Consider the following 15,240-nt stretch of genomic DNA (forward strand, 5'->3'; position numbering starts at 1 on the left):
TTCAGGTGACCTGAGAATTCCTCTCAAGAGGACGGGTAGATACAGGGAGAGGGGAACTGGTTCCTTGCTTCAGGAACTTCACCCGAGAGCGCAGAAATCCTTCCCGAGGCAGGAAAAACGGATTCCGTTCCAGATAGAGATATTTAAGGTTTCATTGTGTAAAAATCTGTATTCACCATGAACAGCGGGGCCACCTACGCACAAAAAGAAGTCTTTACCGCTTTTATTTCTTTTTTACTCTCAGCCAGTGGAAGATGAGAATTTGCCGTTTTTAAAAGACCCAAGTAAAATGACAGGAATTATGGGACATTTCCCTTTATAAGCAAGAGCCTTCCCAACTTAGAGGTCTGGGTCCCTGTTAGGATGAAATACAGTAAAGTTACAGCCCAAAGTGTATTCATTCTTAAATTTTCTCTCTCGACATGTTTGAGGATAAGAGCGTAGGCATCTTTCAAAAGGTGATGTTTGTGAAGAATAAAAAGGTGTGCTTTCTCAGCTGCCTAAATCCTGCCACCAAAGCCTTAATTTATAAGCATTTCTTGTTTTATCCACTTCATTCTGGACTGACATAAAGGATTTGATTCTTGCATGGGTACACATTTACATATCTGCTCTGCGCCAGGCACGGAGTTGGGTGCTAAACTGTTTCTGTAAAACTATCTTTTTTTTTTTTTTTTTAGTAGAGACGGGGTTTCACTGTGTTAGCCAGGATGGTCTCGATCTCCTGACCTCGTGATCCGCCCATCTCGGCCTCCCAAAGTGCTGGGATTACAGGCTTGAGCCACCGTGCCCGGCCAACTATCTTTTGACAAAAGGATTATATCAAAGAAAAGGAAGGTTCCAATCTGTGTAGAACTAAAGAATTGGTTTCTTTGGCAGGGTGCAAGTGGCCCACGCCTGTAATCCCAGCACTCTGAGAGGCTGAGGTAGGAGGATCACCGGGCTCAGGAGTTCAAGACCAACCTGAGCAACATAGGAAAACCCTGTCTCTACAAAAAACAAAAACTAGCCGGGAGCAGTGGCCTGCACCTGTAGTCCCAGCTACTCAGGAGCCTGAGGTGGGAGGATCACTTGAGTCCACGAGGTTGAGGCTGCAGTGAGCCGTGATTGCACCACTGCACTCCAGCCTGTGTAACAGAGCAAGACCTTGTCTCAGAAGAAAAAAAAAAAATTGGTTGCTTTTGTTGTTTGTTACTGTAATTTTCTTCTCAAAATACTTAGCTGTCAACATCTCACAATAAATTGTGTTACTGCTACACCAAAAGCCTAAGAAAATCCCATGAGCCACGCCAACTCCCTGGAAAGAATCAAGGAACCTGAACAGGTTATCTAGCTCTAGAAATAAAATGACAGCTGGGACACAGGGATTACTATGAAAAATTGACATGAGGCCAGGTGCGGTAGCTCACGCCTGTAATCCCAACACTGGGAGGCTGAGGTGGGCAGATCACCCAAGGTCAGGGGTTTTAAGACCAGCTTGGTCAACATGGTGAAACCCCATTCTCTACTAAAAATACAAAAATTAGCCAGGCATGGTGGCGGGCACCTATAGTCCCAGCTCACTCAGGAGGCTGAGGCAGGAGAATCGCTTGAACCTGGGAGGTGGAGGTTGCAGTGAGCCAAAGTTGTGCCATTGTACTGCAGCCTGGGCAACAAGAGCGAAAAGTATGTCTCAAAAAAAAAAAAATTGACATCACCTTCAGTCTTGTGTGAAAACTTTGCTCTTTTGAACCATACTTTAAAAATATGTAGTGGGCTGGGCACAGTGGCTCATGCTTGCAATCCTAGCGCTTTAACAGGCTGAGATGGGTGGATGACCTGAGGTCAGGAGTTCGAGACCAGCCTGGCCAACATAGTGAAATCCTATCTCTGCTAAAAATACAAAAATTAGCCGGGTAACGTGGTAATGCACACTTGTAATCCCAGCTACTTGGGAGGCTGAGGCAGGAGAATTGCTTGAACCCAGGGGATGGAGGTTGCAGTGAGCCGAGATTGCACCATTGCACTCCAGCCTGGGCAACAGAGTGAGACTCCATCTTAAAAAAAAAGAAAAAAGAAAAAAAATGGAGTGGAAAAATTGTCAGCCTCAGCCCCAGAACTTTCCTCTCTGGGTTCTTTCTGCAAAGAACATTTGCAAAATACCAGACCTTCCACTGCCATCAAGTCAGATGAGCTTTAATTATTGTTTCTTATAAAGAAATAACAGTTCTTGGAAAGCTGGGACTTCGCATTCTCAACCCATTAAACACCTCTCTGAAAACACCATTCTGGCTAAGCGCGGTAGCTCACGCCTGTAATCCCAACACTTTGGGAGGGCGAAGTGGGTGGATCACGAGGTCAGGAGTTTGAGACCAGCCTGGCCAACATAGTGAAACCTCATCTCTACTAAAAATACAAAAAATTAGCCAGGCATGGTGGTGGGCACCTGTAATCCCAGCTACTTGGGAGGCTGAGGCAGGAGAATTGCTTGAACCTGGTAGGCGGAGGTTGCAGTGGGCCGAGATCGCACCATTGCACTCCAGCCCAGGTGACAGTGTGAGACTGTCTCTAAATAAATAAATACACACCATTCTATAACATCCTCTGTGTTATAAGCATCATAAACACTACAGAGTTCTTAAAACATCAGAAAACTCATTTGAATTCTGAAGAGTAAACATCACTGACTTTACTACACACCTCTAAAACCCTTGTACCTTTAATGTCCCTGATAGAGAAGGATCCTCCTCCCACAACTCCCTACCAACTCCTTCAGTCACTTGTGGTGGCAGCGAGGCTCAGGCAGCACTTTCTGAAGAAAGGGATGGCAATATCCCATATCCTACTAGATGGGACTAAAATTTGCTCTGATCATCCTAAAACAGTTGAGTGCCTCCTAAATAACCACTAGAAATAGCTCAGAACCACGCTGGGGGCAGCCTGGCCCCCAGGCAGCTTCCAGAGGGTTCTGGGCAGGAGTCTCAGAATGTGGAAAAACAGCCTGCAAGTGATGACACGTGGGAAAAGGGTGGGGGTTTAGGTTTTGGGTTTTTTCCTACTGTCTCAGCAGGGAACAAAAAATGAAAGGTTCTGCTCTCACCTCTAGCTGTGCCCTCCTCTCTAACACAGACGTGAAATAAAACAATTGTAAGTATTTGACCTAGCCAAGTCTGTCTGAGGGGGGATGGACTGGAGCCTAAGAGAGGGAAGCAGCCAGTTGAGTATCTGAGAAACACCCTGGGACCTGAGCAGCCCTGAGGAATGGAATAGACAGGGCTGGAGCCCCTCACATAGACCAGAGGCGGGGGCTGGGTCAGGAAACCCCTCACGTGGACGGAGGTGGGAGCTGGCTAGCCACGGGATGTTTGGGGACTGCTGGCAGTGAGCCAGTCACATGTTGACAGCAGAGTCTTGCTACAGAGCCCAGACAGAAGGGAGGTCCCTGAGAACACCACCCTTCCCAGTCTAACCAGATGGGAGTAAGCTTCAGAGCCCTAGACCCACCCCTGGCAGGGCCTGCTTGTAAAAGGAACCCCAGAATGGCCAAGGCTAGACTTCTCTCCAGCTGTGGCAAGTGGGGTGCACAAATGGAAAAATGAGGAAATCAAGCATTTCTCACATTTAGCACACGGGAACAGTTCACAATATCCAAGTCAGGATAACGGTTTACTAACAAAGGTGCTTTAATTTGAAAAGCGTTTGAGGAAATACATTAATGAAATAGTCTGGCCGTTTGACTAACCAGTTCTACAAATTTCACATATCCGTCACATCCATCGCTCAGATGAGCATGTGCCAAGTCAGAGGAAACAGAACACACACATCTACAAAAGTAGAAAGAGAAAACTCAGCCTTCAGAGGCTCACAAGTTAAAAGTCCTTTAATAATATAAAACAGTTGAACACTGGAATGTTTTTTTCTAGGTCATGGAAAAAGTGAATTCCAAATCTATGTAATAAGCCTAAAATAATACAGCATCACTGTCTTCTGTTCTGGCATTTATCAAACCTGGACATGAGTTTTTAGAAGGTGAACTGGGGATGCTTGAGAATGTATTTTCTCCAAACAGATGGAGCTGAAAACTATGATTTTCCAAACCAAGTGGAGAAAAGCAGCAAGAAGCTGGTGCTTAGCTGGTCAGCACACGGGGATCCCCGGGATGGAAACAGCCTTGGCCGTTAGGAGCCTCGCCTGGAACGGGGCCCCCACAAAGCTCCTGAGCCTGGGCCACTTCACTCAGGCTCCTGTTCCCCATCTCCAGACTCGCAGCGGACAGAACTCCACTTTCTGAAGAAAGAAGAAGGTAACTGTATCACGTACTAACATCTTAAGGTCCTAAAATACTTTGCTTCTCACCGCAAGAAGTCCTAGGACAAAAGCCTACAGGCGGGGCCCTCAGAAATCCAACTGGCAATGTCCCGGAAGTACAGATCCTGCCAAGGTGGGCATCTAAGCCCAGGGCCATCAACAGCAGCTTGGTCCAAATGCTCTGAGCAACAGTTTTGGCTCTGTGGCTCTGTGGCCAGAGCCTTGTCTGAAGAGCCCTGGGCCCCCCAGGCTGCTAGAGAATCACACTCAGCATCTGTGGCCTCATCCTCCCCTTCGGCCCAATCAGACCATCACCAGCTGCATTCCTCAAACCCATCTTTGAGGGTTCTGACCCCTTCTGCCAGGAGCTCCCATGGCACTTGCCCACCCTCCAAGGCCCAAAGCCACACCCTGAACCCCAGTGGTGTCCAGACGCCTCTGGACACAATCAAACCCCCTCTCACAGGTGACAGGTCAGCTATAGGCCCTGACATTTGTGTCCAAGGCAGCATGGGGGAGAGAGCCTATGGGGGAGAGAGCCTCCTTTTCCTCCTTTTGACCTAGGAAGGCAGCCTGGGGACCTCGTTATTCCAAGAAAAGTCACACGGGGCGGAGGGATGCTGAGAAGCCTCACCTGGCTTGTTTACTTGACACACCTCTTCCCATGTGTAGTCAGCAAGATTCACAGGCTGTGTTACCCACGGGTCTGTCACCAGCTTCTCCAAGGTGGTGCGCTTCTCAGGGACTGGCTGCAGCAGCCCAGACACAAGGCTCATGAGTTCTGGGGACACAAAGAACACAGATGGTAGATCCAGATTGGGATGAAGTGGAGAACATCTCAGATTCCTGGGTGCCCACCACTCGCCGCAGAGCCTCTGACTGGGCAGGAGGCGGCCCAGGGACCTCTAGTGCAGGGTCCAGCTGTGCTTGGAGAGAAGCTGCAGGAAACACTCATTGCCTCTGACATGAAAGCTTGGAGTTCAAGATGCCATCTCACTCAACCAAAATCAAGCAGTGCAGAGGTTCCTAACTGGTCTGTTCTCAGGGGCTCTAGCTATGCAGAGCTGTGAATAACACGGGGTTAACATGACAGGTGAGGGGACGCCAGCACAAGCTGAGAGGAGCCCCCAGCCTTGCATCTGGCTGGATTCAGGCCCCAGTTCCTTTAACCATGTAGGCACCAACTCAACAGGGCCACTTGGAGCCTCACTGTCCTGACTGCAAGTGTGTTTCTCATAAGAGGGCCTCTAAGATCCAAAGGGGAACATTAAAAAAAACTAAATTATCGGCCGGGCGCAGCGGCTCACGCCTGTAATCCCAGCACTGTGGGAGGCTGAGGAGAGCAGATCACGAGGTCAGGAGATGGAGACCATCCTGGCTAACACAGTGAAACCCCGTCTCTACTAAAAATACAAAAAATTAGCTGGGCATGGTGGCGGGCGCCTGTAGTCCCAGCTACTCGGGAGGCTGAAGCAGGAGAATGGCATGAACCCGGGAGGTAGAGCTTGCAGTGAGCCAAAATCGCACCACTGCACTCCAGCCTGGGCGACAGAGAGCGAGACTCTGTCTCAAAAAAAAAAAAAAAAAAAAAAAACAAAACAAAAAACCTAAATTATCAAGATGTTTTAAAGTCATACACAAATTATTTGGTGAATAGAAAAGAAACAAATGAGACTATTGATATGGAGAGAGATACACTGAGGAATGAGGAAATGGGAAAAAAAAGTGGCTGGTCTCTAAGGACAGCGTCGTCTGTCTACCACTTGCCGCTCCTGCTCACCTTTGGACACCAGGTATGGCGGGTGTATGGCGGCCTCCACGGTCTCCTCCAGCTCACAGAAGGGGTTCTCCTCAAAGACCAGCGTGTACAGAGTGACTCCCAGAGACCACATCTCCAGCTCCGGCCCTCTGTAGCTGTGAGGAGGAGGAGGCATCAGGATGCCACAGCACTCAGCACGGGCTTGCCAAGCCCGCCCGTGGGAAGCACCACGGCCCTTCCCGACTGGCACACAGGCCAGGCAGCAGTTTCCCAGGAGGGTCACTCCACCCCTCCAACACGCCCTCCATTTCCATGCACTTCTGCCCCAGGCCAGCCACCAGGCCATGTGCCAGGAGTGGAGAGGCCCTCGGGCAGCTCCGAGGCTAATCAGGAACTTCCTTGTGGACACCAACCACAGGACGTGTCCACCAGAGGTGGGGGAGGGCTTCCTGGAGGAAGCAGAGTACACATCCATTGGCTTTGCTGAGGGCCACAGGAGCCGCAGGCCACTTCAGAACAGGGTCACGTGCCCTTCAGACGTGATCGGGCATGTTCAGCTTGGTGTGACCACTGACACTGCCCTTTAGGAAGATCACTGTGGCGACAATGTGAAGGTGCTGCAGGATGAGACTGAACAGGCAGAAGTACCGAAGGATGAAAGCAAGCAAGAAGGACGTGGTGAAGGCGGGTGTTCACACAATGGGCCAACTGGAAGAGCAAGCTTCAGGGAGAAGACACCCAAAGGACTATTGTTATTTCCTATCGCCGTAAACATCCTCATCCACACCACCATTTATTGGGTACCTAGAGATGCCAACGCTATACCAGCATTTTACATGGCTTAACCCAAATCCTCACAACAACCTAGCAAGATAAATATTACCTTCATTTTACACAGAAGAAGAGCAAGGCTTGGTGAGGTGAAGGTACTGCCAAGCACACTCCGGAGCCAGGTCACCTGCACCCACGGCCCTGCACCTCTGGGTCCGCAGCTGGGGGTCTGTCCCCAGAAGAGGTCTGGGAAGCAGCAGCCTCTTCCCAGAACTGGAATTAGACAAGGGAGCCAAGAGAAACCACAGCAGTGAGAAGAGTGGCACGGACAGAGCCCTGGGCTGGACTCAGAGATGAGGGGCTGGGCGGGGAGGGGAGGGCTCAAGACGGCAGATCACAGAGGCCAGAGCAGCAGCGTGGGTAAGAGTCAGGCCACCAGGTTGAGTCAGGGGGGTGGTGGGGTCACTAGCACAGACCACAGGGAAACTGAGGGGATGGATAAGAGCTGTAGGGGCTAAAGCAAGAAAATCAGATTCGGCAGTTTTTGTTTTTGTGTTGTTTCTGTTTTTTAGATTTCGAGACTTTTAGAAGACGAAGAGAAATATCCAATAGACTAGAACAGAGGTCGGCAAACTTTTCCTGTAAAGGGTCAAATAGTAAATATTTCAGGTTTTGGGCCACATGGTCCCCGTTGCAACTCAACTCTGTCATGTAGGACAAAGGCAGCTACAGACAACACATAAGCAAATGAGCACAGCTCCATCCCAATAGAACTGTATTTATAGAAATAAGAGGCAGGGGATGTTTGCAAACACGTTTGTAGCAGCATCACGAACAACATAAAGATGCAAGCAAAGGTAGAAGCAACCCAAATGTCCACTGACAGATGAATGAGTAAGTACAGAACATCCAGAAAACGCAATCAAATTCAGCCTCGAAAAGGAAGATGCTGGCACAGGCCACAACATGGATCGACCTTGAGGACTTTATGCTAAGTGAAATAAGCCAGTCGCCAAAAGGCAAATGCTGTATGATTCCACATATAGGCGGTCCCTAGAGTAGTCAGATTCATAGAGAAGAAAGCAGAATGGCGGCTGCCAGGGCCTGAGGAAGGGGGATGGGGACTTAAGCCACAGTCTGCTGACCGTGGAGTAGACGGAGATGAAGATGACAAGACAGAAGCCAGGTCCCTGAGGATGGGATTGAGAATCAGAACTCAGAAACCCTTTCACCCAGGGAGATGGGGAGCGGATGCAGGAGGGAGGAAGGAGCTCCCGAGAAGAGGCCTGCAGCCCAGCAGGCCCAGGAGCAGCACACCGCTCACAGCCAGAAAGGAGGGGCCAGGAGGCAGGGCAGAGCCCTGGCAGGGCAGGTGCTCAGGAAGAGGGTGGGAGCCACAGCTCTGGGAGGCAAGGGCAAGGTGGCCAAGCAGCACTGAGCTCTCACCTAGGTTGGATCCCCCCCACAACCTCCCCAAGCTTCATGGCCTGGGTGCAGGAAGGGGTGACAAGCCATGCAGCAGGCATCATGGGTCAGTGGACAGGGAACAGGCAGTTCCCTCCCGCACAGAGGACACGATAGCCACTGCAAGGGAGGCAGAGCCCACCAGCGCCTACCAGGCTCCAGGGCAACCAAACTAGATCTGAAGGGAAACCCCAAGTCACTTCATAGACCAACTCCCTTCAATATTTCATGCTGTTTGGTGGCTCTGAAGAGGCATGGAGGTTCTAGCAGGGAAAAGCCCATTTACACTTCCTCCACACTCTGCACACAGGGCATCCAGGCCCAGAAGAGCTCAATGCTGCCTGGCGTGGAGAGGCTGGCGCAGGCCAAGGCTGCTGGGCTCTGAGGACTCAGGGTGCGCAGCCTGGAACCTGCACCTCCTGACTGATGAAACATGGCCTAAGCAGACACCGGATCCAGGGCCCAGGCCACTCCTGTCAGGTGCTGAGGCTCTCCCGAGAGCCCGAGGCATGGCATGGAGCTCGCGTGGCAACTGCAAGCAAACGCTCTGACCTCAGGCCACCAGGTCAGGTGCAGCTCCAAGCAGGTCTGTGAGGGACCTTGTGTGCCTGTCCTGTGAGGGCAGCATCAGTTTCCCTCCTAGAGAACCGCATGGAGCAGATATGGGCAGTGCAGCAGAGCGCTGCAGCAGCAGGTGGGAGGGTCCAAGCAGTGCCATGATCATCCGACCCTCCAACCATGAACTCACCTAGAGAAGCATTCCAACCACACCACGTTCCAACCACACCACCGCGTTCCAACCACGCCTCTCTAAAATACGTGGAGGTGCTAGCAGAAAATACCAGTTGTCTGTTTCTGATTTAATAAAGTCTATTTCATACACATAAAGACACACTTGGTTTACATGCAGATGAGACAGTGATCAGGCATGTGCAGCAGAAAGCACCGTCAGCAGACAGTCTCCACTCAGGCCCTACAAATGAACAACAATCTTCCTTTCCGTCTTGCTTTCCTCTCTTAAGTTCCCCAAGAGGAGGCCCTGCCCGGGCCAGCCCCCAGCTCACAGGCTCCCCTGACTGCAGAGCTGCAAACTCAGCCACACACCCCAGGACGCCGCTTCTCCCCACAGCAGAGCAGAGGCTCAGCTGGCCCACTCCAGCAACGTGGGATCTGGCTGGGCAGCGACAGCCCCTCCAGCCAGGGGCTCCGCCTTCAGCACGAACCCTCTGCCTCGGGACTTTATCCAGTGCCTGATTCCTTGTACGGTCAGCCCCGCGGTATTTTATTGAAATAGATATTATTCTGTCATCAAAATAAATAAACCCAACTAAAAAGCATCCTCTTCACTTATTTGAAGAGTGCCATTTTGGGGGACTCTTCAATATTTTTCTTGGCTTTTTATTAGATGAAACTCCAAACAAATAAAAGCTGAGAAAATAAAATGATTAACTCCTAAATCCATCGCCCAGTGCCTTTGCCCAATATGACCTTGCCTGCCTGCCCACTTACTTTTCAGCACATCACCCTGATCACTCAACGCTCTCATCACAGAGGCGCGAAGGAAGCCATTTTCCCACCCAAAATCAAGCCGGCCTCAGGGTCCTGACACAGGACGTGAGGACAGGCTGCACCGCAGCAGCATACGTACGGATTCCCCATGAGAACTTCCGGTGCACAGTACTCGATGGTTCCACAAAAAGTATAAAATAATTTTCCCCTTTCCAAGTAGGCGGCCGAGCCAAAGTCTATCAGCTTGATTGTGAAGTCCTCGGCGATCACAATGTTCTCGTCCTTGATGTCGCGGTGAATGATGTCCTTCAAACGTAGGTATCCCACCGCTGACACTAGCTGGAATCAGGAGGCCAGAGGGGGCTTTTTAAAAAAGCAATTCAACTAAAATATGCCTTTAAAATAAACTGGAACCAAAAAAGAAAAATAAAGAAAAAGAAAAAAGAAACCTCCGACTCATAATGAACTGGGGACAGGAAAGATTTTTGAAAGCAAACAGGAAACAAAGCCGCTCCAGGAGGCGTGCTCACCGGGGCGGCCACGTTAGCCAGCAAGGTAGCAACATCGATACGAGACTCGTGAGTTCTGTATGCTGCTGAGAAAACCTTCCCAGCAGACGTGTGCCCCACAACGCACACCATGCCTATTTCAGGAGGAAAAACAGGCCACAAAGCCACAGCTCAAAGACACTCATGGCAGGCAAGTGAATGGGTGCAGGTTTGGTGTTAAGTGGGAAGTGCCTGAGAGAAAGCACCAAGTCGACAACCTCAGCTCACAGGGAGGGAAAGTGACTTGCCCAGAGTTCAGGCAGCGATCTGGGGCAGAGCTGGGAGCACAGCCTCAGCGGTGTCTCAGAGAGCAGCATGGCGTATCAGCCATCCCTGCCCCAAATGTGTGGCTGCTCAATGACGCAGACTTAAAGCGGGTACGCTGGAAATGGGCTTCGTTCCCGCGAAGGTGCCGCTGCAGCATACCACTGCCTGCCCACTCTGCCTCTCCAATAACGGAGGCTAGCAAAATCGGCCTTTCAGTTTAGTTCAAGTAGGATGAGTTAAATGTCTGACTGGCACTGTACCAATCAACTTAGTGATTTCATGGATGTATCATGTTGATCTTTTGAGACAATTTTATATTTACAAATGAGTATCTTTCAAATCAGAAGCAATAGTTAATCACAGGTTAACTAAACCCAATTAATTAACTTACATTTAATAAACATATGTATATTTATACACATATACACAAATGTATACATACCTGCATATTTATAAACACATGCCTGCATATTTATATATGCATACATATTTAGATACATACATGTGCACATATATACACAGCTGCATATACACGTGTGCACACCTACACATACAACATATACTTGTACACACATAAATACACACATACAAGCATGCATGCATACATACTTACATATATATGTAGATATATACAAATCAGTCAGGATCCAGTCGGGAGACACAAACCACACATGAACTTGAACATGGAAAGTTTCATTAAGATTTATTAACCAGTACTGAGAGATTAACCACAAAGGGACAAAGAGCAACTTGAAGAAAGCTGCTCTTCCTGCAGATGCCTCCATGCCCTGGACCGGCTGCGCCGCCCTGGAGCTGCCTGAACCAAGCCAGGGCTGATCCCAGGCCCAGCTCCCGCGCCGCTGCTGAGCAGGCCCTGATGAACCTGGAGCTGACAGGCAATGCCCTGAGAACAGGCATGATTCCTACATACACTGATGTACGATCGTATGCTTTATAAAATTGTGAATCTATTATTCATATATAATAACATTTATGTCTATATACTTACAAAAGGGGTAGAGATTCTTTTGGCAAAAACGTTAGGGTATAGAACACCATAATTATGTGTCTCACTAGCCCCAGAATAAACAACTGTCAGAAAGGAGCTTTTAACAAGTGACCCTCAACGTTACCTCATACAGATACTCTATTTGCTGTAAAGTTTCAGAAACAAGTCCTTGACACAAATTAAAGGGAGGAGGTCATCTTCCAACACAGGAAGAGGGAGAGAGGTGACCTTTTTTTGGCAGAACCATAATATCTGAAACTTACAAGTAGGAGCCTGCGAAACTAAACGTCAGAAACCCAACAACCCCTGACAGTGTGTAGCTTTGAGGAAGAAATGTTGATTCACGGAAGCCGTCATTAGACATCGAATCGTCCCCAGCAAACAATCCAAGAGCAAATGTGAGTTGTCTACACAGCTCTTTGCTGGTATTTCTCCAATTCTTTCAGGGGAGCTGGGAGCAGAACAGGATGGGACCACCACCTTCTCCTTAAAACCCAACCCGCGTTACCGTTTCTTCCTCCTCTCCCTCTGCTACGATGCCTTCCTATTTTGATCATCACGCTCCCATTCCGACAAAATAATGGGCAAAATTCAGTACGTAATTAGACATAAAACAGATCAAGACAAATACTTACTGTAAAATGAGAATGTCAGGATCTCAATTTTGCTGGTTCATTAACTGAACAGCCACCATTTAGTGAGAACTTACAGCCTGCAGGCTGCTGTGCCACACACATGCCTTTGAGACACTCTCTGACTGCATCCCAACCCTTTTGGTTAATTTTTGTGATTGTTGTGGATATTTTATGTATGTAAATAAACCTTCACCATTACACATACTTTCCCAATCATTCCAGGACTGTATCTGGCCTCATCCTCACTTTCTCTACTTCAATCATAGAATTTCTCATCCCAATCTCACTTTCTCTACTTCAATCATAGAATTTTCTACTCAAAATATATATCGTACTCCATGAAATCCCCACACAGAAGGCTAAATCCAAAGGCCGGGCGCGGTGGCTCAAGCCTGTAATCCCAGCACTTTGGGAGGCCGAGACGGGCGGATCACGAGGTCAGGAGATCGAGACCATCCCGGCTAACACGGTGAAACCCCGTCTCTACTAAAAAATACAAAAATCTAGCCGGGCGAGGTGGCGGGCGCCTGTGGTCCCAGCTGCTCAGGAGGCTGAGGCAGGAGAATGGCGTAAACCCGGGAGGCGGAGCTTGCAGTGAGCTGAGATCCAGCCACTGCAGTCCAGCCTGGGCAACAGAGCAAGACTCCGTCTCAAAAAAAAAAAAAAAAAAAAAAAAAGAAGGCTAAATCCACCTCAGAGAGAGAACCGAGTATGGATCACTGATCTTTGTAGCCACCAGACCCAGGCACCCAGGCCTGTGTTCACCCCAACACGGCTCTGGCCTGCTCTCACTTGTCGGAAGATGTAGCTCGCCAGGGGCTCATCCAGCTTGGGGTGGCGGTCGATGAAAGCGAAGAGGTCTAGGCCGGAGCCGTGCTTCTCCATCACGAGCTGGAAGAACCCTTGGTTTTCAAATACATCCAATACCTAGGAAGAGACAAAGCCAAGTCCAACTCTGCCAAAACATCTTCAAGCCAACAAATTTAACACGTTTGACATGAGCCAAGTTAGGGTATCTCTAAAGAGGAAATCGTCATCTACCTTGATGATATTGGCATGCTGCACCCTGGATAGAATTGCAATCTCTAAAGTAACTTTTCCAAGTTTGGGATCCTCAATCCAACAATCCTCCAAGACCTTCTCCTTCTTAATAAACTTTACCACCACCTGTGAGGAAGACAGAGGGTAGAAATGGCTGGAGCCGGTCCTCAAACATCCCATTACACCAGGGGCCACCTGGTCCTCAAGCATCCCATTACACCAGAGGCACCATCAGTCCATGTGGCAGACACATCCTCTGCATTTGCCTCCCCTAAGTCTCAGGGACATGAAAGAAGAAACACAGTCGTAAACCCCTGCAGCACAAGGAAGCAGAGAAGGGGGTCAGCAGCTGACCAGAAACGCAGCGTCATTCCTGCCCATCCTGTAAGGTGGACAGATGAGTGTGATGGAGAAGCCAGGTGGAGCTGAGGGAGCCATAACCTGGGCTGGAGAGAGGGCCCCAGAGGCCTCAGGGCAGGTGCCCCGGAGAACATCCACATCACCCCGACTTCTCAACCAAGGACTGGAAGCCCTGGCCAAGAGAATGAACTAAGAAGCCAGAAAACTAGAAAATATAAAGAAAAGCTATCTCTCTTAGATATGTTTTCAACATTGACTCTGAGATTAATCAGAGTTGAGCAAGACTGACAGACATAAGGTGCTACGACAGTCAATGATAGTCAAAGTGTAACAGAAAAAGATACATTCACAAAAGAAAGAAACACTGCGAGTCACTGAAATCCTGTCGCCCGACGCAACACCTGTTGCTACGTGGGTGTCGGCTGTCGGCACACAGCTGAAGGAGCGACGGGCAACCCAGTGGATGCCGACCACAGGATGGGCCTCTTTCAGGTGTCAGCAAGAGATGCTGAGCGAGATCACTCACCAGGGAACGATGAGTGCCAAGGAGGAAAAAAAGATGGGGCAGGCAGTGCCGCGGGGCTGCGGCCCCTGTGAGGTGGGTGGGACAGGGAGCGAGTCCCGGGAAGGCAGCTTCTGAGCGCCTCGGGGAAGGTCCTTCAGGCAGAGGGCAGCAGGAGCACGGGGCTGCAGCAGAGCGCACCTGAGCTGTGTGAGGAGGTGTGAGGGAGGCAGGGGGTGGGCAGGCAGCGTAAGGGAGCATCAGGAGGGCGTCGGGGCCAGGGCAGGAGCAGAAAGAACCATTGGAACCCGGCCAACATCCAGGCATCTCACAGTCATCAGGAGAGAAGGGGGCGGCTTGGGTGCCAGCCTGTGAGAGATGAAAGGAGACAAATTCTGAAGACCCTTTGACGGGAGGGCCACCATGGCCCAAAAGGCCAGAGACGAGACTGAGGGAAAGCAAGACGACGAGGGGAAGCAGGGCTGTGGTCCTGAGGGGCAGAAGTAGGGCCTGCTGAGATGCGGCAGAGCGCCAGGAGTCTCTGGGAGGGCTGGGGCCCTGACACTCTAAGTGAAGAGGCCTGCGGCCTGTCCAGCTGCAGGGCCAAGGAGACAAGAGGGCAGGCTCCTCCAGGCGTGCCCATGCACATCTAAAATGAGTGTCAGGAGGAGGGAGAAGGAAAGAATTAACGGAATCTAAGAACAGAATCCTCTTAAAATAAAGGAAGTGTTAAATATTCAAATCAAAGTCTTACCACGTATCAAGCAAGAATAAAGAAAACACACACAAACATACACCCCTAAAGACATCCTGGTGAAAATTCTGAAGGACAAAGACTTTAAATCAAGAAAGAAAAAAAAAATCAGGTTGCTGTCAGCAAAATTCACTTCAAAATAATGCTAGATTACAACAGATACAGGTCTAAAACGTTCAGATACAACAGATACAGGTCTAAAACATTCTGATACAACAGATATAGGTCTAAAACGTTCTGAGAGGGAAAGAGAAATAAACACATTTTAATATGTACAAGGACTGAAAATATAGTACCCACGACTCCTTCCTGGAAAAACTGGCAGCGAATATAT

At 49.5% G+C, this 15,240-nt stretch overlaps 1 protein-coding gene across 6 annotated transcripts in view; it reads right to left on the minus strand.

The window, feature by feature from the left end:
* Positions 1 to 3,638: 3,638 nt before the first annotated feature.
* PASK (PAS domain containing serine/threonine kinase) overlaps positions 3,639 to 15,240 on the minus strand; it is a 50,440-nt gene continuing 38,838 nt past the window's right edge. For 4 of the 6 annotated variants that reach the window (XM_077958111.1, XM_077958110.1, XM_015111536.3 and 1 more), the window contains exons 13-18: positions 13,291 to 13,416; positions 13,042 to 13,176; positions 9,930 to 10,129; positions 6,068 to 6,201; positions 4,922 to 5,068; positions 3,639 to 4,266 (exon numbers count right to left, since the gene is read on the minus strand). In XM_077958111.1, the coding sequence (XP_077814237.1) occupies positions 4,109 to 4,266; positions 4,922 to 5,068; positions 6,068 to 6,201; positions 9,930 to 10,129; positions 13,042 to 13,176; positions 13,291 to 13,416 (900 nt within the window). In that variant the 3' untranslated portion in view covers positions 3,639 to 4,108. Of the gene's footprint in view, positions 4,267 to 4,921; positions 5,069 to 6,067; positions 6,202 to 6,929; positions 10,130 to 13,041; positions 13,177 to 13,290; positions 13,417 to 15,240 lie in introns of all 6 variants that reach the window. The other 2 variants (XR_013402281.1, XM_077958112.1) reach the window with 2 other exon arrangements.

This window comes from Macaca mulatta, chromosome 12, assembly GCF_049350105.2.
Source record: "Macaca mulatta isolate MMU2019108-1 chromosome 12, T2T-MMU8v2.0, whole genome shotgun sequence".
NCBI classification, from domain to species: Eukaryota; Metazoa; Chordata; class Mammalia; order Primates; family Cercopithecidae; genus Macaca; species Macaca mulatta.